The following is a 21,194-nucleotide window of genomic DNA, read 5'->3' on the forward strand; positions in this document are numbered from 1 at the left end:
GTGACTGTGGCATTCTGGCTATCAAGGAGACGCTGCTGCCAGAAATCAGGTGGGCTCTGGGCTGATGGCTCCAAGCAGGTCCCGGTGAAATATGATGGGCGGGGAGGCTCTGCGGAGCCCATAAGACTCTCCCCCCTGCTCCCCACAGCTCAGCAGAGCTGTCAGCGTCTGCCCCAGGCAGGGCACTCTGACTCCGGGGCTGCCTGGGTGTCCTTAGCGGGGCTCGCCCCTGGTAGCTCTCTGGGACAGGAGCCCCCCCCCGTGCCCGTGGGCAGCCTCCTCCATTCCTGGGCACCACGCAGCAGGTGGGGATGTAGCAGCCTCCCTCGCTGAGCCCAACCTGCCTGCTGCCAAAGTCGAGTCGCTTCCCAGGGACTCATTAGAAAAGAACAAAACGGGTGGTAATTGGCCGTCACTCAGCCTCATGCACGGTCCTGCCCAGAGGCCCAGCCTCTGCCCCCGGATGGACTACAGGGTCTAAAGCCTGGCCGGGCCCTTCCCCAAAGCCATGAGCTGCCACCTGTGAATTATGGCTCAATAACTGAGCAATTTTGTTACTGCAATTAGCTTGGGCCCTGCCGTTCTCTTCGGTTCATGGCGAAAAGAGCCATGAATCCCCCCTCCTGGCTCCTGCACGTCATTCCGAATGCATTGGCAGGGTGACGCTTCCTACGCGGGCTGGCCTGGCACAGGCGCAGGGCTGCCTGGGTGTCTGGAGCTGCACAGCAGAGCAGGGACGTGGGCGGGGGGGGGGGGTCAGGGCTCCTGCGTTCTAGGCCTGGTTCTGCCACGGCCTTGCTGGGTAGAACTTGGCCATGGCGCCTAAACGTGCAACCCAAAAGCAGCCTCACGTTGTGCTGGGCACGATCCAGGCCCCGGGTTAGCCGGTGACATGCCACAAAGACGCCGACCATGCGAGGGGAGAGCCCAGCTCCTCAAAGGGGCTGGGAGCTTGGCCCCTCAACCCCTTTGGGGCTGTAGGCCAAAGGGACTCTCACGGGAGGGTGATGGAGCCAGGCCTAGGACGCTGAGCGCCTGCCTCCCAGCCTAGTCTTAGCCCACTAGGCCGCACTGTTTCTGGGCAGCTGTTTCCTCCTTTACTCAATAGAATCAGAGAATCTCGGGGTTGGAAGGGACCTCAGGAGGTCATCTAGTCCCACCCCCTGCTCAAAGCAGGACCAATCCCCAACTAAATCACCCCAGCCAGGGCTTTGTCAAGCCTGACCTTAAAAACTTCTAAGGAAGGAGATTCCACCACCTCCCTAGGTAACGCATTCCAGGGCTTCACCACCACAAGAAGGATGTGGATAAATTGGAGAGAGTCCAGCGAAGGGCAACAAAAATGATTAGGGGTCTGGAACACATGAGTTATGAGGAGAGGCTGAGGGAACTGGGATTGTTTAGTCTGCAGAAGAGAAGAATGAGGGGGGATTTGATAGCTGCTTTCAACTACCCGAGAGGTGGTTCCAGAGAGAATGGTTCTAGACTATTCTCAGCGGTGGAAGAGGACAGGACAAGGAGTAACAGTCTCAAGTTGCAGTGGGGGAGGTTTAGGTTGGATATTAGGAAAAACTTTTTCACTAGGAGGGTGGTGAAACACTGGAATGCGTTACCTAGGGAGGTGGTAGAATCTCCTTCCTTAGAGGTTTTTAAGGTCAGGCTTGACAAAGCCCTGGCTGGGATGATTTAATTGGGGATCGGTCCTGCTTTGAGCAGGGGGTTGGACTAGATGACCTCCTGAGGTCCCTTCCAACCCTGATATTCTATGATTCCTAATAAAACAGTGTTTCCTAATGTCCAGCCCAGACCTTCCCCACTGCAGCTTGAGACCATTGCTCCTTGTTCTGTCATCAATGGGTAGTTGAAGGGTCTAAGGTGTCCGGGTCAGAGTCGAGCTCACTTAAACTAGTACAGAGCCAGTGCCGGCTCTGGAATTGCTCGATTGCCCCGGTGTGGGTGGAACACCAGGCCCATAGTGGGTGTAGTGCGTCTCAGGGGACCGCCCTAGGGAAGGGAAAGGAAACACTTTCCATGGGCCAGGGGGCAATGGGACAACCATCATGCTCCTTTCACCGGGGCCCTGCTCAGAGCAAGGGGAAGGCTGCAGCTGGCTCTCCACAGCCCCCGGGCCGTCTCATGCTGGCTCTGGGTGGGAAAGGGAACAGGAAAACGCTGCTGAACATGTCGGGGGGGGGACGGGGGGATGACATCCATGAGCAGTTGTCTCCTCTCTGCCTTTGAGGTGCTCAGCCCAAGCTAGTGACCTGATTCCTCCAGCAGGGTGGGCCCAACTTGGTCTGCCATGTGTGCTTGGCTGGAGGGGGGGCTCACAGCTTGCCTTGCCATTGCGGCGCAGGATCTGGCGTGGATGACCCAGTCGGGGAGGTGTCGATCCACATAGAGCTCTTCACTCACCCTGGCACCGGGGAACACAAAGTCACCGTCAAAGGTTGGTGCCCGGCATGGGGCGTGCCCCGTGCTCTGAGCACAGGGAGGGAGGCAGGAGGCCAGGGATACCCTCCCGGCTCTTTGGGGACATGCACATGCCCGAACCTCTTCAATAGCCCTACCTGGCTGGCCCAGGATGTTGCCCTGCCGCCAGGGTTGTTGGGAGATGGGCAGGAGTGAGTCTCCTGTGGTCACAATGTTTCAGCAATTGAACTTTCGGTTGCCAAAGGCTAGGAGCAGCCAGCACTGCCTGGTCTGGGCTGCACTCTTCCCACTAGCCCTCCCAGTGCCCCCCATCCTCCCCACGGCCCCAAGCTACCAGCTGATGCACCCTTTCCTTTCTCGCAGTCGTGGCTGCTAATGACCTCAAGTGGCAAACATCGGGCATCTTCCGGCCCTTCATCGAGGTCAACATCATTGGGCCCCATCTCAGTGACAAGAAGAGGAAATTTGCCACGAAGTCCAAGAACAACAGCTGGGCCCCCAAATACAACGAAAGCTTCCAGTTGTGAGTGGCTTTGACATGGGTTTCAGTTGCCCCCCCCCGTCCATCATCTCTTATGAGCGAAGCAGGGCAGGGATTTGCAGTGGAAAATGAACTGCACGTGAGCAGTGGTGATTCAGTGATGTCTGTGCATCTCTCTGAGTCAGCTGATGCACTGGGGGGGAAAGCTGTTCAAAGTGCAACCTAGGGCTGGTCAAAAATGTTCCCTGTAAGATGATTTTTGATGGAGAATTGGGGTTTTGACTAAATGAAATTTTTCACAAAAAACGGTTGGGGGAGGGATAGCTCAGTGGCTTGAGCATTGGCCTGCTAGACCCAGTGTTGTGAGTTCAATCCTTGAGGGGGCCGTTTAGGGATCTGGGGCAAAAGTTGGGGCAGGGGGTTGGTCTAGGTGACCTCCTGAGATCCCTTCCAACCCTGAGATTCTCCATCTCCCATGACACACCACCGCCCATGGTACGCCATGGGAGACGGAGTCCAGGCGGGGAGCCACACCTATAGAAGAGAATGGGTGCATGAACTACAGCTCCCATGAGGCACCACGGCTGGGGCTCCCATGAGGCTCTGCTTCCTAGCTCCAAGGAGGGGACCATGGGAGTTGTAGTCCAGCCGGGGAGCCCTGCCTGTAGAGGAAAATAGGAGCGCGAGGCACCTGAACTACAGCTCCCATGAGGCACTGCAGCACCATTTCCAAAGTCGAAAAAAATCGACCTTTTCTCCCCACGTTGCTCCACCATCGCTGGAGTCAGGCTGATCATGAAACGCCCCCTTCGCTATGAATTGCCAATATTTTCCCCGGGCGATTACTAGTTGCAATTAATGATTCAGCTGACGCTCTCCCGGCTGGTTCCTGGTAAGAGGCGTTTAGCCCTGGGGTGGCAGGACGGTCACTGCATGGCTGGCCGCCTGGGCCTGCGATGGCAGCTGGAGCTCAGCTTCGGCGCCTCCAGCCTCTGGGAACCTCGCCCTGCGGCCAGCAGCGTTTTCCCTTCCCTCCGAGCCAGAGACGGCCATGCTGGGCTGGGGCACCACCCCCACTGCCCAGGCAGCTGCTGTTGTAGCCCAGGGACCCAACAGCTGCCAGGGAGAGACAACCACCGGGGTCCCAGGGCCCTGCCCCTCCTGGGGGCCTGGGGTCCACGTTCCCGCCTGGGTAGGTGACCAGCGCCGCTCTGCAATCCCCCCCGCCCAAGGCTGATTCCTGGGCAGCGACACGCCAGTGCCCAGGTGCACGCAGTGGCTGGCAAGCAGGACCCTGCGGGCGGGGCCGGTGACCGTGTCCGTCCCCTTCCCTCCCGCGCAGCACCCTGAGCAGCGAGACAGGCCCCGAGTGCTACGAGGTGCAGGTGTGCGTCAAGGACTACTGCTTCGCTCGGGAGGACCGCACGGTGGGCATCGCTGTGCTTCAGCTCAAGGACATCGTGCAGCGGGGCAGCTGCGGCTGCTGGCTGCCCCTGGGCCGGCGCATCCACATGGACGACACGGGCCTCACCGTCCTGCGCATCCTCTCTCAGCGCAACAACGACGAGGTGGCCAAGGAGTTCGTCAAGCTCAAGTCGGACACGCGCTCGGCCGAGGAAGGCAGCAGTTAAGGGCCTGAGCAGGTGTAGAACATCCCCAGCACCACCCCCGTCCTGTCCCTTTTCTACAGCATCCTCCAGCCACGTAAAAGCCATACAGGTCGTCCACAGCCCCACACCGGTTAGGGAAGGGAGCCCCCACTCCGGGCAGCCCTTGCCACAAGCAGGCGCCCACTTCCCAGTGCCAGGGATCAAAACAGACACTCTGTGCCCCTCCCTGCATCCCTGGGCTGCAGTTCAAGGGCCCTGCCCTGGCTGCTGTGGGGCAGAGAAGATGCAGCTGCCCCAGGGAGCACAAGCTGCCCTCGCTGCTGGCAGGGGTGGACTTATCGCCTCTTCCCAAACCTGTTTCTGTTGCGAAAGATGCTGGGAGAGGCAGAAGCCGAGGCCTGGAGCTGACCGTGAGGCAGGAGCGTTTGAACAAATGTGAGCCACTCAGTATGGCCGCAAGGTTGGCACATTGCTTCCCTTGGAAGTGGAGGGCAGCAAAGGCTCGATCCCAGCCCTTCCAGCCCCCACACTCGTCCCTGAGCTCCAGGAGAATTACCCTAGCTGGTAGCAGTATAGAGGATCTGACACATGATTGAGTAGGTTGATTCCCTCCAGCAGGAGGCAGCATCACATGTCCAAATCGCCCTGTGGTCATGGCAACGTCATTTAGCAATAGAGATGAGCCAGGCAGCAATGGGCACAGGGAGATTGAGCCGGGGCCTAAGTTCCTCCTCCAGGGCTACCTTCACGGAGCATGGTTGCTAAGGATACACTCGGGCCAGCATCAGCCTGCTCCGGCTGGCGGCTCTGGGAGTCCGCTGCCCCCCATGCCAGAGCTTGCCACAAGCTGAGTCAGCAATAGCCAAGCCCTGTGCCGTATCCCCCAGGGCCTGTACAGTCCTGGGCAGGTGGCTCAGAGCCGCTTAGTCTGAGGCCAGGCAGCAGGGCTGGGGCCGATCTTGTCCACCCAGGCCAGTGGCAGGAGAGTGCTAGCAGGAGAGCGGGGCAGGGGAGGGGGAGATGTGAACCAGGACCACTGACAAGTCCCTTCTACGGGGCCGCACACACGTGGGGTGGCATCATGCTAAGGAACCAGGATCCCAGCTCTACCCTCCCTCCCCGGCAGGCTCGGAGATGGCAGGAGGCCAGTGCCGCCGGGAAGAGGCAGGGCCTTGTGCTGTTAGGAAGGGGTCCCGCCCCCAGGTATAAATAGGATCCGGCCATGCAGCCGCAGCACCAGCGTCCCTCCCAGGCAGCGCCTGCGTTGGGACAGGGACATGCCATCTGCAGCACCTTTGCAAACACCATCTCCCCCCTCCCCGCAGGCAGCCCTTCCTGGGGGGGCTGAAGCAGGGTAGGCTCCCTGGGAGAGGAGGAGCCGCAAAGGGGGGGGATGCCTCAGGGGCAAGGGCCGCTCCTTGCCAGCCTGCGTGGGGGAGCCGGTGAGTAAAGGAAGGCTGGGTGGCGGGCGGTGGAGGTGGGAGGGAGTGAAAACATGGGAGTCGCAGCATGGGTGCCAGTGAGTTGATGCAGCAGATGGGACAAGGGGAGGCACCCGAGGAGGCTGGGTCACTTTACAGGCTATTTCTGCCACGGGGGAGAGTGGCACAGGCCCGTGATTCCTGCCTCGGCAGCGTGCTGAGGGCCCGGTGGTGCTGGGGTGGGTGCTCCCAGCCGGTAGGCAGCGGGACTCCCACCCGGGCCCAGGGTGCTTGAAAAGCAGTGGGGCAAAGAGCGCTGCCCCTGTGCGCATTTAGGGATACGATGGTCCCTAAACCTTCCTATGCCCCCCACCTGGGAGAGCTCCCACCACCCCCGGTCTGGCTGCAGGGGCGAGTGGAGTTCAGCAGCGGGGTCTGGGCTCAGCAGGGCTCCTGCCTGGTCCCCAGCGACGCGCTGCGAGCACAGGGGGAGGTCCGTGGGCTTTATCCATTCCCTGGCACAGCCTGAGCCCAGGTGTGCCAAGAACCCTCCTACCCGCTCTGCCTGGCTGGCCGCGCCTTGGCCCTGTGAGCGTGACTCCCCTCTCCCCAGGAGTGCCAACTCCGTCATTTTTCTGCAGGGACCATGCCTCCCTCTTCCATGCCTCGCTGGCCATCGGGCGCCAGCTGGAAACGTAGAGCCCATCTCTTCCCGGCAGCCAGGAACCCGGGTACCTTGCGGGTAGGAGAGAGACCCCATCCCCACCTTCACTGCAGCTTCCAGCCCTTCCCGCCACAGCCGTGGGGCTGTGCCCATGGGCGGCACTGCCTGATTTAGCAGACCCGAGTGCATGGGGCCTATAGGCCAGGGTGGGCTCAGCTGGTCCCTAAAGCCAGAGTCTTTGTCACAGCCCCACCCTGTGGGGCAGCTGGATGGAGTGATGGCCGGACCCAGTGGAGAGCCCAGGGCGCGCAGTTGAGCCTGGGGGAAGGGGGTGCTCTGCGCACAGATGATTTGAGGCCCCAGACAGAGCCTGCAGCCCCCCCGCCCTTGCCACGGAAAGCCGAGAGCCTGGCCCAGCTCCGTGGGCAGCAGCTGCCCAGGAAGGCCGGATCCTGTAGCCAGAACAGCCTCACATCAGGCCAGAGGCAGAGCTCACCCTGCTCGGGGCCCGGGCTTGGTTCTGGCCTCCAGCGTCTCGTACGCTCACTCCCGGCTGCCCCAGTGACTCAGCAGCGCCCAGGCCCTGGTTATGCAGCGAGGGCTCTGGCCAGGTGCAGGAGCCAGGCCCCGGCACCCGCTGACGAGGGGTCCGAGAGGCAGGAGGCTTGATTCAGACCAGGCACTGCGGGGCCCATGCAGCGGGGCTAGGCCCAGGGTGGCAGGGGGAGGCCCAACCCTCTGCTCCTTGCGCCCGCACCAGCCTCTCATCCCCATACAGGGCAGGCAACCTCCTACCTCCCCACAGGCAAAACGGGGGCACAGCAGCCTCCAGGCCCAGGCACCAGCTCCCCCCTCCCTGCCCTGCCCGGTACCAGCCTTGGCAGCCGGGCGGCTGTGGATTGAGTTGCACCAGGGAGCTGTGCCCAGGGAGAGGGGATGGGACAGCCTGGCCCCCACAACAGCTCTGTAAATATGTAAATAGCTGTAAATACAGATGGTTTTTCCGTGTTCTCTACCCGACTGCAACAGCTCCAAAGGGCTATCACGTCAGACCACGGCAACATGGCACAGGGGATGGAGGTGCAGCCCTTGTAACCCTGTGCCCTGCTCTGCCATGCTCACTTGTCCATGGCAAAGGCACCGCCTGGTCCCAGCCCCCTCCCCTTAGAGAGGAACCCCAAACCCAGGCAGCTTCCCCCAACTGTGTAAACACCCACCAGCCCTACCCCAAAGGAAACCCAGCAGCACCTTGGGAACCTCCAAGAACAGCGTGGAGCTGCCCCAAGGTCCAGTGCAGGATCCTGGCTCTTCCCCTGGCCAGAAGCGGGTACCTGAGAGGAAGGGGCAAGAACCACTACTAGATGCTGTGGGGTAATCTGCCCCCCACCCCTTCCTGGCCTCTTAATAGCTAGGGAGTTTTAATACCCCCCCCCCAACCTCCATTAATAACTTGCTGCTCTTACTCTCCCTTGCACTGGCTGGTCACTTCTGAGCCAAGAGTGGCTGCCTCTGCTACCCCTAACTCATTTCAAGCCCAGCCCCATGCTGAGCAGAGGGGCTGGCAGCTGGGCCTCCCTGGCTGGACGCAGCGGGGGGCTAGCAGAGGTAGGGCTGGTTTCAAGGCTAAAGGCCAAGCTAATTTTGGCACCTAACATCCCTCCTCCCCTCCACAGCTGGACTTAGACATTACGCCTCCAGCTCCCTGGCACTGGTCCGGGACAGCTGGGCCCTCTGCAGCGTTGTATCACGGCCAGGAAGGAGCTCAGGTTTTCCAAGCTGCCAGCCAGTCTCCCGGGGTAGGCGCTGCCAGCAGGGCTCCCGGTGCAGCCTGGGGCTGGCATGGAAGTGGGGAGCTTGAGAGAAACTGGGGGAGCTTGACCAAGGTCACAAGCCACGAGAGGCTGATTGGAAATGGCCCCTCTGCCCTGGCACAGACCCCTGAGTGCTTGAATCCCACAGCCAAAGAGATTTAACCTGGCCCAATCCTGCCCCAGCCCGATTGAATCCAGGCCCCATACGCACCCCTCAGCCCCTTTTAAGATATGTGGGGCACAGGAGGGCAGAGTGCCCACCACCACCAGCAGAATTCACAGGGCAGACACTGCATCCCTCTATGCACAGCTGGTTTCTAAAGGTTGGGGTTAACAGCACCCAGGGCCCCCAAGCAGTGCCAGGCAGGGCTGTAGTTTGCACAGGCCCATGGCTCAGGCAGGGGGAGCAAGCCCTGGAGCCCCCTTTCACACCTGGGCTTACGGTTTCCCACAGCAAAGCCAACAAACCAGCTTCAGCTGAGGGGTGCAATGTCCTGGAACTAGCTCCTCTGCAACAGCCCCCCAGAGCGGCCTCAAAGCAGGGGATGCGTTGGGCGTCAGGGGAAACGCGAGCAGCGGGACCGGGACTGGGAGCCTGGGTGGGAGCGGAAACGGGGCAGCGGGCACAGCCCTGCAGTGGCCGATCCGTTCTCATGCCTAGCACGGCACCCCACGGCGTGATGCAGCCTTGGCCCTGGCAAAGCAATATGAATGCCAGCAGGGCCCTGCTTAGGTGCAAGCCTTCCAGGGTAGCCTCGGCTCCAGGCCTTGCTTGGGCCTTTAAACAGCCAAGCTCCATGGAGCAGCAGGGCTGCAAAGAGCTTCAGGCCCTGGCCCGAAGAGAGCTGGACAAAGCAGCCATTTGCTTCATGGGGTTAGAGGGCAGGGACCCTGGGGGAGCTTGGAAACAAGGAGCTGGCAGGGCTAGGAGTGCACCCGCCCTGTGCTCAGAGGACTGGGGGCTCACTCCTGAGCCCTGTTCCTTAACAGCACAGCCCTGCTGTACCCCTCAGACCATGCAGGCCCCTGCTAGGCACAGGATACGGCCAGGGCATTAGCAGCCCTCTAGCCAGTGTTGAGGTGGGGAGGAGCAGCTTCAGGGATTTGGCTCTACTCCCCCCTTTAAGAAGGGATGCCCCGGCCCCATAAGGAGGTGAAGGCTCCTTTCCCCACACAATGCAGGGGTAGGGGGCAGTGACCTAGCCCAGTACAGCAGCCTGAGCTCATGCCAAGTAGACAACATGCAAGCAAGGAGAGCCCCCAGGCATGCAAGTAGGAACAGAGATTGACAATGGGGTTGCCGTGGCCTGGGGGACCATCTTAAGTGCTGCAGGGAGCTATGCAAAGAAACCCAGCGTGCTGGAGCAGGCAGAGTAGGGGCAGACCCAAGGGGGTGTAGAGCCCCAAGCACTGGGGGTAAATGTCAACCCTGGCTGACGTCAAAGTAGATGTTCTTTCTCCCTGGGAACGTCAACTCTGGTTAGGGATGCTGACCCTGAGCAGCTCCTGTCTCCACCCTCCCGCCTGTAGTCCTACAATGTCCTTTCCCAGACAGGGCGACCAGACCTCAGCCTCTCCCCTTTGCCCTCAACATCCAGTCCTTTTTGTAGTACGTGCCTGGGACCAAAGTGTTAGCTGCTCACACCTGTTTCAGTTCAATGTTTACACCCCTTTTCCAGCTCCTGCAGCGAGCAGCAATGCAGCCTCCTGCCCTGCCACCCAAAGGGCTGCAAAGACAGCAGCCCTGGCCGTTCCCCACCTCTCGCCCCTGCACTGACTGACCTCATCCCTGCCTACAGCGCGGCGAGCTAGGCCCCCGCTGAGCCCCACGGCTCCCGGAACACAAGACCCGTTGCCTGGGCTCCCTCTCCAAAGCGCCCCTTCGAGAACTTCCGGTCGGCATGTGATTGAAACTCAAACAAAAGTAACTTCTGCTCCTGTAGCACATCTGTCAGCAAGGGCCCGTGTGTCTGTCCATACCTGAACGGGAGCAAACAATGGTAAACATGGATGCATGACAGTGAGATGTTTTGCACTATTTTGACTTTTTTGGGCTCTGTAAAATAATTTTATTATAACTGACATTAAAACGAAAAGCACACCCGGCCGCTGTGTCTGCCTCCCAAACTGTAACCCGCTGAGTACCATGGTATGTCGTGATGAAGTGGGCCTGTTCTTAATGTTTCCTCTGAATAGTGTGGGGGTGCCTCAGTTTCCCCTAGGCAGTTCTTAAGTATCTAGGTGGTGGGATAAGGGTGTGTGATCATTGCAGAGCCCTAGAGGGCAGGTGTGTGCAGGGGTCTGGACACAGAGAATGGCCGACACCCTGTTTCCTGGCAACTGATGGCCTGGGCCCTTCCCCCCTGCAAAGTGAGAGCTAAAGTGTTGGAGAACAAAGGAACCAGGTGACCTTCTGGCCCGGGGAAAGGGACAAAGCCCGGAGGAGGGGCTGGAGAGAGTTTCAGTTTGGAGCCGGCTAGGGACATGGAGTGAAGGGCAGACGGGATTGTCTGGCTCACTGCCCCCCCAAAATGGACCCAGCTGAGGGGTCCTGTTCTCTGCACCTGCAAGCTCTGTTTTAGACCGTGTGCCTGTCGTCCAATAAACCTTCTGTTTTACTGGCTGGCTGAGAGTCCCATCTGACTGCAGAGTTGGGGGGCAGGACCCTCTGGCTTCCCCAGGAGCCCCACATGAGTGGACTCGCTCTGGGAAGTGCACGGAGGGGCAGAGGATGCTGAATGCTCCGAGGTCAGACCCAGGAAAGTGGAAGCTGTGTGAGCTGAAGACAGGCTGCTCACAGAGGGGCAACTGCCCCAGAGTCCTGACTGGCTTCATAGGGAGCAGTTCCAGAGCATCGCCCAGGGACTCCGTGACATATGTGCGCCCATTGTGTGCCCAAGCCCCAGAGGAGTGGAGTTACCCAGCCCAGCAACAGAGTTTGCCTCTTAGCTCTCAAGCCGTAGCGACTCAGGCTTAACTTTACCCCTTCAGACAAGGGATTGAATGAGGAACCCAGTCTGACCATTTATACATATGAAATGATGGGGTCTAAATTAGCTGTTCCCACTCGAGAACAAGACCTTTCAGTGATTGAGTGGATGCGTTCAGAGAACGATCCACAATGTGCAGCTGCCGTCCAAAAAGCAAACAGAATGTTGGTAATTATTAGGAAAGGGACAGAAGACAAAATATCATGTTGCCTCTATATAAATCCATGGTACGTCCACAGCTTGAATACTGCGTGCAGATGTGGTCACCCCATCTCAAAAAAGATGTATTGGAATTGGAAAAGGTTCAGAAAATGGCAACAAAAATGATTAGGGGTATGGAACAGCAGCCATATGAAGAGAGATTAATAAGACTAGGACTTACCTGCTTGGAAAAGGGAGGACTAAGGGGGGATACAATAGGAGTCTATGAAAATCATGATTTATGTGGAGAAAGTGTTAATTTTCTCCTCATAACACAGGAACTAGGGGCCACCAAATGAAAGTTAGGCAGCAGGTTTAAAAGAAACGAAAGGAAGTGTTTCTTCACACAACGCACAACCTGTGGAACTCCTTGCCAGAGGATGTTGTAAAGGCCAAAATTATGACAGGGTTAAAAAACCTAGATGAGTTCATGGAGGACAGGTCCATCAATGGCTATTAGCCAGGATGGGCAGGGATGGTGTCCCTAGCCTCTGTTTGCCAGAAACTGGAAGGGGCAGCAGGGAATGGATCACTTGACGATTCCATGTTCTGTTCATTCCCTCTGGGGCACTGGGCTGGATAGACCATTGGTCTGATCCAGTATGGCTGTTCTTATGAACGTTTAAAGTCTCTGCCCAGATGTTCCCATCAGGGAAAAGCACCAGCCCAAACTCCTTGGGTGGCCATCACATCAGCCCCAGGAGGGCACAGCACACACCCCAGACCCATAAGCCCTGGACTCTCCCCAATCAGGGGACTCTACCAAGCTGAAGTACAGGGGTAAGAGTATCCCTCTGTCACGAAGTCCCCGGGTGATGCTCTAGAACTGCTCCCCATGAAGCCGGTCAGGACTCTGGGGAAGTCTCCTTTCTGTGAGCAGCCTGTCTGCAGGACACAGCTCACACGGCTTCCACCTTCCTGGGTCCGACCTCGGAGCATTCAGCATCCTCTGTCCCTCCGTGCACTTCCCACAACGAGTCTGCCCAGGCGGGGTCCTGGGGAAGCCAGAGTGTCCTGCACCCCAACTCTGCAGTCAGACAGGACTCTCAGCCAGCCAGTAAAACAGAAGGTTTATTAGACGACAGGCACATGGTCTAACACAGAGCTTGTAGGTGCAGAGAACCAGACCCCTCAGCTGGGTCCATTTTGGGGGGCAGTGAGCCAGACAACCCTGTCTGCACTTCATTCCATGTCCCCAGCCAGCCCCAAACTGAAACTCCCTCCAGTCCCTCCTCCCCTGGCCTTTGTCCCTTACCCGGGCCAGGAGGTCACCTGATTCCTTTGTTCTCTAACCCTTTAGCTCTCACCTTGCAGGGGGAAGGGCCCAGGCCATCAGTTGCCAGGAAACAGGGTGTTGGCCATTCTCTGTGTCTGGACTCCTGCACACACCTGCCCTCTAGGGCTCTGCAACGATCATACACCCTTATCCCCACCCCCTAGATACTTAAGAACTACATAGGGGAAACTGAGGCACCCCCACACTATTCTTAATGTTTCCTCTGAACCGTCCCACTTTGTCACATCTCTCCCCCCTTCGAGATCAAACTGAGCGGGGTCACTTTAGCCAGTGACGTGGGGAAGTTTGAAGCCGCCAACGTTCCCATGGATGCCCCAGCATCTCTCCCTTTCCTTGGTAGGAGTCACACCAGGCCCTTCCAGTTTCACGCCCTCCCTTAGGTCGGGGTGGTCGATAGCACTCACAGGCCACATGTGGAAAGGTTTATGCGGCCCGTGCCCTTTGGCCACCCCCAAAACCCCAGGGGGTCAAACTGGGATTGGGTCTTCTCCCCAACAAGCTGGCTAAACACAGCCACTTGGTTATAGGACTGTAACTTTCTTAACAGCTTTCACTTCATCTGAGACCTTCTCAAAGCTATCCACACTGGATCTTTCAACAGGAAAATCAGTGGATCCATTCACAACAGAAAATTTCTGGCTGTTAGGAACTGAAACTTTCTTGATTAAAATCACCTTCACACCCATCAGTTGCCAGGAAACAGGGTGTCAGCCATTCTGTGTCCAGACTCCTGCACACACCTGTCCTCTAGGGCTGTGCAGTGATCATACACCCTTACCCCACCCCCTAGATACTTAAGAACTGCATAGGGGAAACTGAGGCACCCCCACACTATTCAGAGGAAACATTAAGAACAGTCCCACTTTGTCACACTCTCCCCTAGCAAGTCTCCAGCCAGACTCCTTTAGAGGAGAGGCCAGGTGTCATTGTCTGGAGCTGGGCAGGGGCAGGAACTGCTTTGAGGTAGAAGTTCTGACCCTGCCCCACCCCCGCAGCTTGAGACCCCCCCGCCGCGTCACTCCCAGACCCAGCCAGTCTGGGATTACCACTGGGATTCACATCAGGCAAACCGAGGCTGTTGATAAATCCAGGCCAGGATCCAGGGCTGCTAAGTAACGCTCCTCTTGTTGGAACGCTGGGAGCCGTGCTGCCCCCGCTCAGCCCCTGCTGGGAGTTTACTCTGCACAAATGGCAATTACACACACACACACACCCCGCATCTCTGAATAGCAGCATCCCCTGCAAGGGGGGAAGGGACTAGATAGACCCGCATGCCATGTGCTAACACAGGGACTGGGGAGCCTGCGTTTTCTGCCCCACCTCCCCAGGACTTTTCAGGCAGAAGCAGAGAAAGGAAGGCCCAGGTGCTCACTGGGGATGGAGCGTGTAGGCCCCTATGGCAGCCCAGGATACCTGGGTTCCCAGACCAGCTCTACCATGGACACATCCACTGCCCCAGTTTTCTCCCCTCAGAAGTGGGGAAAACATTCTCTGGCCTGTGGGTTGGATACACGGGCTAAACTCCAGCAGGATTTTTGTCCAAGGACCTGTGAACACCCAGGATCAAGGTGGCCAGTGTAAAGGGCACAGCCTGTGGCCTGCTGGAGGCAACCTGTGACTTGTATCTGCAGCACTTAAACCCTCCTCGCCCCTGCTGAGTCTCAAAAATCACACCCCAGCCTGGGAGGCGGTCCCTCCCTGGGAAGCTGCCCAGCCTCACCCCTAACACCGGCCCCTCTCCCAACACCCTGGCATGGAGATTGGCGACTTGGGAGGGGCCAGGGGGAAGCAGAGGGAGACCAGCCTCCAGCTTATTATTAAAGAGATTTTTATTCACTTCACACAATTTTTTAAAAAGCATTTCACTGAACACCGGTTGTATGAAGAAAGCTCACCTACCACCCCTAGCTGCTGGGCAGGCAGCCCCCAGGCCTGGCTTCTCTCCCCCATGCCCTAGCAGCTGAGGGGGAAGGAAGAGCATTCCCCAGAGACACCCATGGATGCCTGGTGGGTATTGGGCCAAGAGCAGCCCCCTTCAGCAAGGCAGGGGACAAGCCCCCTAACCTGGCTGTTGCTTCCCCACTCAGCAGCAATGGGGATTCCCTGCCCAGCCAGCCCCACTCAAGACATGCTTTTAAATTTGCTCCCAAATGCTCAGATGCCGCCCGAAGTGCTGTAAACCATCCGCCCCCCCGTCTCACCCCCCAACCCCGACCTGGGAGAACTGCAGTTCCAGGGGAGTTGGGTCCAAGTCAGTGATCACGCAGCCCACAGCACGGACGCCCGCGTTGCCCCGCTCGGCTCTGGTGTGCAGACCTTGGCGTGTGAGGGAGGCCCCTTTAGGCCCTCGGGAAATGCTGTGCACGAGGGTGTTGCTAGAAGCCCTCTGGCTCGGAGGGGGGAGGGATGCGCCGGGCATGCCGACGTTTCAGAGGAAATGCCTGCAGGAGTTTTGAATTTTTAAAAGGGGCTGTTTCTGGAGCCCTTTGGAGCAGCAGCCTCATGCCCGCACCCCAAGATTTCAGCCTGAGCCGCTGGCTCCATTGCAAGGAAAAGGGCATTTCTACCACCCTAGGACACGGCAGCCAGTACCCCACAGCCCGGGCTGCTGCATGCAGGGTGGTGTGACCGCGTCTGCCCCAGGAGCATCACCATGGCATCACTCAGACCCGGGTCAGGAACGTCAGGTTAATGCTGTCAGGGACGCGGATCTCATCCAGCTGCACGGGAGAGTAGGAGAAGGGCAGGTGCACGGGGAACAGGTGAGCTGTGTCTACCAGCAGCTGGCAGGGGCCGGCTGGAGTTCGGTCCGCCAGTCGGTTCTGTGCAGGGAGACAATCAATCCAGTCTCCAGCAAGTCTTGCGCGTGTGTGTACACCCCCCCCCCACCCCAGTCCAGCCCCCCACCCCTCCTGACAGCCAGGGCTGGCTCAAGCACCCAGCCATGGTCCTGCTTGGAGCAGGGGGCTGGACTAGGTGACCTCCTAAGGTCCCTTCCAACCCTGCTATCCTCTGTTCTCAGCCCCAGGCTAAAGCAGCTCCGCCCGGCTGTCTGCCAGCAGCTTGGGGATGCCACAAAGGATAAAGCTTCCCCTGCCCTGCAGCCGAAAGGAGGACAGAGGCCCACCCAGGCAACCGAGTCGGGGGCGGGGGGGGGGGGGGATGGGCTCACTCACCTCTACGCTGCTTAGGAAGCTGGGGCGGACACGCTCCTCGAGCCCAGCCGCGGGGGTGTAGGCCCGCAGGATCCTCATGATCTGCAAGGAGGGAGCGCAGAGGTGACAGGACTGGACGCTGCGCCTTGTGTGGAGCAAGAACTAGAGCCAGGCTGGGAATTCAGTCTGCCCAGGGGCCCTTCCAGCCCTGCCCAGGGGCCTCAAGCCAACCCAGCTGGGCCTGGGGCCCTTTGCTCTCTGCTCCAGGCCCCTTCCAAGCCCACCAAGGTAGCAAGTCCCGAGCAAAGACCACAGGGCCCGTCTGGTCCCCATGCCAGGGCCTGCAGGACACAGAGTCCTAGGGGAGCAGAGAAGGGACCCCCAAGCATGGTCCTGGCTGGCAGAACTCGGGGCAGTTACAGAGCGAGGGGCCCCAGGCACTAGCTGGGAGCCCTCAGGGCTGAATCAGGGGCCACATCCTGGTGCCAGCTCCCAGAGTCAGTTGCTTTGCAGCCCGAGCGCTTTGCCTTCGTGGGATGGGGGATCCCCTCAAGCCTGAGTTACTCAAATGCCCCCCCCACCCCGATCACCACTCCCTCCTTTAGGGAGCTTTGATCCCTTCCAGGGTGGCAGAGCCCAGGCCCGTGTCCTATTAGCCCTCCCCTCCACCCAGCTCCTGGAGCAGCCGGTTACCTGTGGAGTGGACAGTGCCGTGCACAGGTCGCAGATGGCATCGGCATCTTCCTCTGTCGTCTTCTTCACCTGCAGCAGCTGGGCGGCCTGGATGAGGGGCTGCAGGACCTCCACGGCGCCGCTCTGCTGGAGGCCCTTGGCCCGCAGCCACTCCTCCAGCTGGCTCACGTTGTACCTGGAACAGAGCCACACCGAGCTCCAGCCATAAGCCCAGCCCCTTAGGAGCAGCTGCCTGGGGGAGGCCTCCCCAGCTGCAGAGAGGCTGGCATGGGGGAGCCTGGGCATCAGTCCACGCATAGCGGGGTGGCTCTTTGCGGCCACAGAGCTCAGGAGCACTACGAATACAAACGTAGCCCACGCATCCAGAACAGCTCAGTCCCCCCTCTAGTGCCAGGACCAGGGGATTGACGCTGCGACAGCTCGTGTCTTCCTTCGCTCAGCCCAGGGACTGATGCTTTCAGAGTCACATGTCCAAGGTTCAAGCCCCATCCTGCCCAGGACAAGGCTCCCTGTTACCCACGCAGCGGAGCGGGTGGCCCCAGTTTAAAGCATGGTCTTCCCTTCCACTCGGCTGGGCCCAGTTCTTCCCCGCCCCAGACTAGTCAGCCGGGACGCAGCCCCCCCGACGCTCATGGGCCCACGGCCAGCCAGGATGCCCCTACGCCAGGCACAGCTTGGCTCGACCCAGCAGAACTGCCAATAGCAGCGTAGGGCCACGAAGAGCTGAGCAGCCCCACTCCCAGCCAGCTAGGCGGGAGGAAAGATGTCCCAGTAGGTAGGACACTAGCCAGGGACTCTGGTGACCTGGATTCAAGTCCTGCTTGAGGTCTCTAGCAGAGCAAGCCTTCCTGGGACTCAATTCCCCTGGGGGTCGGAGGGGGGGGATTACTGCTGCTGCTGTGGTGTCAGGAGGCTACATGCAGTCAGACTGAGGTGCCCCGCCAGCCATGGGGGCAGAGCTGGACAGTAGCTGGGCCTGATGGCACCATACGAGCCTAGCAAGTCTAGTTTTTCCTCCCCCTCTATAGACGCTACCTGGCTAAACCAACACCCTGGCCAGGTGGGATTAGCCCTATGCCCGTGAGGAACCCAGCCAGAGCTCGGGAGGGTCCGGCTCCCAGTCCCATGCTCTGGAGGACGTGCCAGGGCCGCGCCTGCCGAGCCCAGGTTAGGAGGCACGAAGCCCCCAACAGCGGCTGTAGCCCGGGTGGAGAGTGTGTCCAGGAGGCGGCAGGTGGGGTTCTTGGCCCAGCCTGGGGTCTCCCTTCCCCAGGCTAAGGCCGGCCAGCCGGGCAGGGGAGCATCCGAGCCCTGTTGGAGGTGGGAGGGGACGGACTGACCTGAGCTGGACGCCTTGACTCCAGGAACAGGCATCCCTCCTCAGGAGCAGGTAGTTGAGGGCCACGCCACTGACCGTGAAGAAGAGCTGCCGGAAGGCCTGGCCCACGACCACGGGCTCCAGCTGGTGCCTCCCCAGCGCCTCGTGGAAGGAGCTGAGCTGCTGGAGGAGCGAGTCCAGCGTGTAGGCGGGAGCCGCCGGCTGCTTGCGGTAACCGGGGGGCCTGGCCGACGACAAGCCCTGGATGGTCTCGCTCTCCAGCATGGCGGCGACTAGCGGGATGGAGGGGAGAGAGGCTGAAATCCCAGTCCCCTTCCCACAGGGAGCAAAGGGCCCCCCTGTCCTGCTGCGGCCGGCTCGGCTCTCAGTGCCCCCCGGGGGCTAGGTACGTCCTGGGCATCTCTGGGCAGCACCCTGCACATGCCCTGTGACCCACCCCACAGCCACCACTCAGAGAGCACTGCTCACCCGCTGCTGCGGGCAGGCACTGTGCTTATGGGGCTGCACCTCCAGGCAGGCTCCTGCCACCTGGAGTCACCTGCCCCTCCTGCCAGGGCAGCCTGCTCCCTCCCTCGCTGCCATTCGGCATGGACCCAGACTAGCCCTGCGTGCCACACTCCCAGGCTGCCGTCGCTCGGCCAGGCGGCTCACGGGGGTGGCAGAACAGGGACCCCCCCGCCCTGTCCAGCCCATGCCATGGATCCCCCCACACACACACAGGGAGCTAAGTGGCCGGTCACTTCCCCAGCCACCCTCAATCCCCAGAGGGTCACTTGGCAGGTAATGAGGTCCTTGTATTGAGGGGGACAGGGGCCACTTGCTCTCAAGACTCCAGGTCTTCCCAGGCCTAGCCATGGCATCCCTGCCTCAAGCGCCAAGCCAGGAGCCAGCTCTCCACTGCCCTCACCCCTCGAGTGCAGCTCGCGCCCATCCCTAAAGCGCTCCCGGGAGGCCCAGCCACGCAGCATGGCCCCAGCCGGTACCTACCAATCATGGGCTTCAGTTTTTTCTGTGCCACGCAGATCAGCTGCTGGTGGAGCTGGATGGCCAGGTCACCCAGGCTCTGGCAGTGGCTGGCAAGGTCCAAATTCCTCAGGCAGTGCTGGTTCTGCTTGGGGGTGTTGCCCAGCCGGTAGCTCTGCAGAGAGCAAATGGCCAGGCTCTAGGACTGAGAGGTGCTGGAGCATGGCAGAGCCCCTCCCTGGGTTCGAGAGAGCTGTGGGATAGCCATGCCTAGGGACCCACCCCAGAATCCATAGTACCCTGACGAGTGATAACTGTTCGCGTCTCCCCTCCAGAGTCCTTCTCACCCACGGATCTTGGAGCGCCTGACAGGTCAGTGACTAAAGATCAACTCCGTCCCCACTGCCATGAGCTCCCCTGCCCCCCTCCCCGAGGCAGGCGGAGTAAAGAACCCAGCAGTACCTGGTATCCCCATGGTACAGGTGGGACTGGCCCCAAGGCCGCCCACGCATCCTATTCAGTCTAGTGCTCAGAGCATCCCCGGAGGATGCTGGGCTCAGGGGCTTCCATGGAGGGGATCTGGCTGGGTTCTCCTCAGCCTTCTGGGGCAAGATTTGCTGGTAAGAAGAGACACCCCTGACACACCATCAGCCGCTGCCCAGTTTGAGACCAGAGGGTCTGGGTTGCGGTTCATCATATAATCGTAGGCATGTCAGGCTGGAGGGGACCTCGAGAGGTCAGACTCCAGCCCCCCGTGCTGAGGCAGGACCAAGCAAACCCAGGCCATTGCTGACAGGCGTTTGTCCAGCCTGTTAAAAACCTCCAGTGACAGGGATCCCACACCCGCCCTGGAGAGCCCGTTCCAGAGCGTCGCTACCCTGAGAGTTAGAAAGATTTTCCTAGTATCTAACCTAGATCTCCCTTGCTGCAAATTGAGCCCATTGCTCCTTGTCCACTGAAGGGAGGACATAGAGAATTGATCACTGTCCTCTTTGTAACAGCCCTTAACATATTTGAAGGCTAATGATCAGGTTCCCATCCCCCAAATCCTTCAAGACTAAATATGCCCAGTTTTCAGCTCTTTTCTCATACTTGTTGCTCTCCTCTGGACACTCTCTCTCTCATTTAGCCACATCTTCCCTGAAGCGTGGCACCCAGAACTAGACCCAGGTACCTCTGCCTCACCGGTTGTTCCCCCGTTTGACTTTTCCTGCCTACAGGCAGCTCTGTGGCGAGCTCGTGTGAAATCAGCAAGATGAAATTCAATAAGTACAAGTGCAATTTGCCACACAGCATGGCAGGCAAAGAGCCAGTACATGCAGGATGGTGTAAATCAGAGGCATCCCATCAGAACAGCAAGACCATGGCCCGGCCAGATCCGGTCTGAGGCAGCCAGAGGCTGAGGGCTGGAGCGACTGACCCCAAGGGAGAGAAACTGAAGCAAACAACCACTGAGCAAACAGTGGGCCAAGACAGGCCTTTTGGCCCAGGCCAGCGCCAAGGACTGACTCAGCACCACCTTGGTCTCAGAATAAGCTGGGGGGAGCCTACTAAAGGCAAGCCGCCCTCCCCGTGGGGTGCCATCCCTGTGCCCGCTGCTTCCCGGCCGCGATCTGTTCTGCAGCCCCCCCCAACTGGGGGTTCAGGGCCGCTGGGGTTGCCGAGGGAGGTGAGGCCAGCCCGGGCCAGAGATGCAGTGCTGGGGCAGGCCCTGTGCCCTCACCTGGTCCCTGCCGTACTGTCTCAGGCAGTTGACGAGGCAGCAGGTATTGGCGAGCCAGAGTGCCACCACGTCGAAGTCCTCGCTGTGCTTCTGCGAGCGGGAGACAAAGCGACGCATCAGGCCAGGGTGAGCAGCCCAGGAGTTTGTGGAGACTCTGCAAACTCCAGGGAGCACGAGGAGACTGTGTGCCAGGCAGCTGCCCGGGCATGGGCACGCCAGCAAAGCCAGCCGCTGGTTGGGGGTCTGCACCCCACCCCCAGTCAGTGCTAGGGCCAGAGGCTACTCAGCAGATGCAAATAGCTGTGTTCAGCCCAGCCAAGCCCCTCCTTTTGTGCCCCTGGCTGCCGCGGGAGGCCTGGATTGACACTTGCTCCCAGACAGCCCAACCAGCATCTGGGCTCCTCCCAGTCACC

The 21,194-nt window shown here is 59.7% G+C and overlaps 2 protein-coding genes across 2 annotated transcripts in view; one reads left to right on the forward strand and one right to left on the reverse strand.

Moving 5' to 3' along the window:
• The window catches only part of LOC140903096 (protein unc-13 homolog A-like), a 79,965-nt gene extending 69,438 nt beyond the window's left edge, over nt 1-10,527 (forward strand). Inside the window, exons 38-40 of the mRNA XM_073323849.1 lie at nt 2,357-2,449; nt 2,797-2,956; nt 4,257-10,527. Coding sequence (XP_073179950.1) covers nt 2,357-2,449; nt 2,797-2,956; nt 4,257-4,545 — 542 coding nt within the window. The 3' untranslated portion in view covers nt 4,546-10,527. The remainder of the gene's footprint in view (nt 1-2,356; nt 2,450-2,796; nt 2,957-4,256) is intronic.
• A 4,192-nt stretch (nt 10,528-14,719) lies between these two features.
• LOC140903395 (unconventional myosin-Vb-like) overlaps nt 14,720-21,194 on the reverse strand; it is a 67,009-nt gene continuing 60,534 nt past the window's right edge. The window contains exons 34-39 of the mRNA XM_073324680.1: nt 20,782-20,871; nt 19,083-19,233; nt 18,097-18,367; nt 16,757-16,931; nt 16,085-16,165; nt 14,720-15,730 (exon numbers count right to left, since the gene is read on the reverse strand). Coding sequence (XP_073180781.1) covers nt 15,572-15,730; nt 16,085-16,165; nt 16,757-16,931; nt 18,097-18,367; nt 19,083-19,233; nt 20,782-20,871 — 927 coding nt within the window. The 3' untranslated portion in view covers nt 14,720-15,571. The remainder of the gene's footprint in view (nt 15,731-16,084; nt 16,166-16,756; nt 16,932-18,096; nt 18,368-19,082; nt 19,234-20,781; nt 20,872-21,194) is intronic.

The sequence above is a fragment of the Lepidochelys kempii genome, chromosome 25 (genome assembly GCF_965140265.1).
Source record: "Lepidochelys kempii isolate rLepKem1 chromosome 25, rLepKem1.hap2, whole genome shotgun sequence".
NCBI classification, from domain to species: domain Eukaryota; kingdom Metazoa; phylum Chordata; order Testudines; family Cheloniidae; genus Lepidochelys; species Lepidochelys kempii.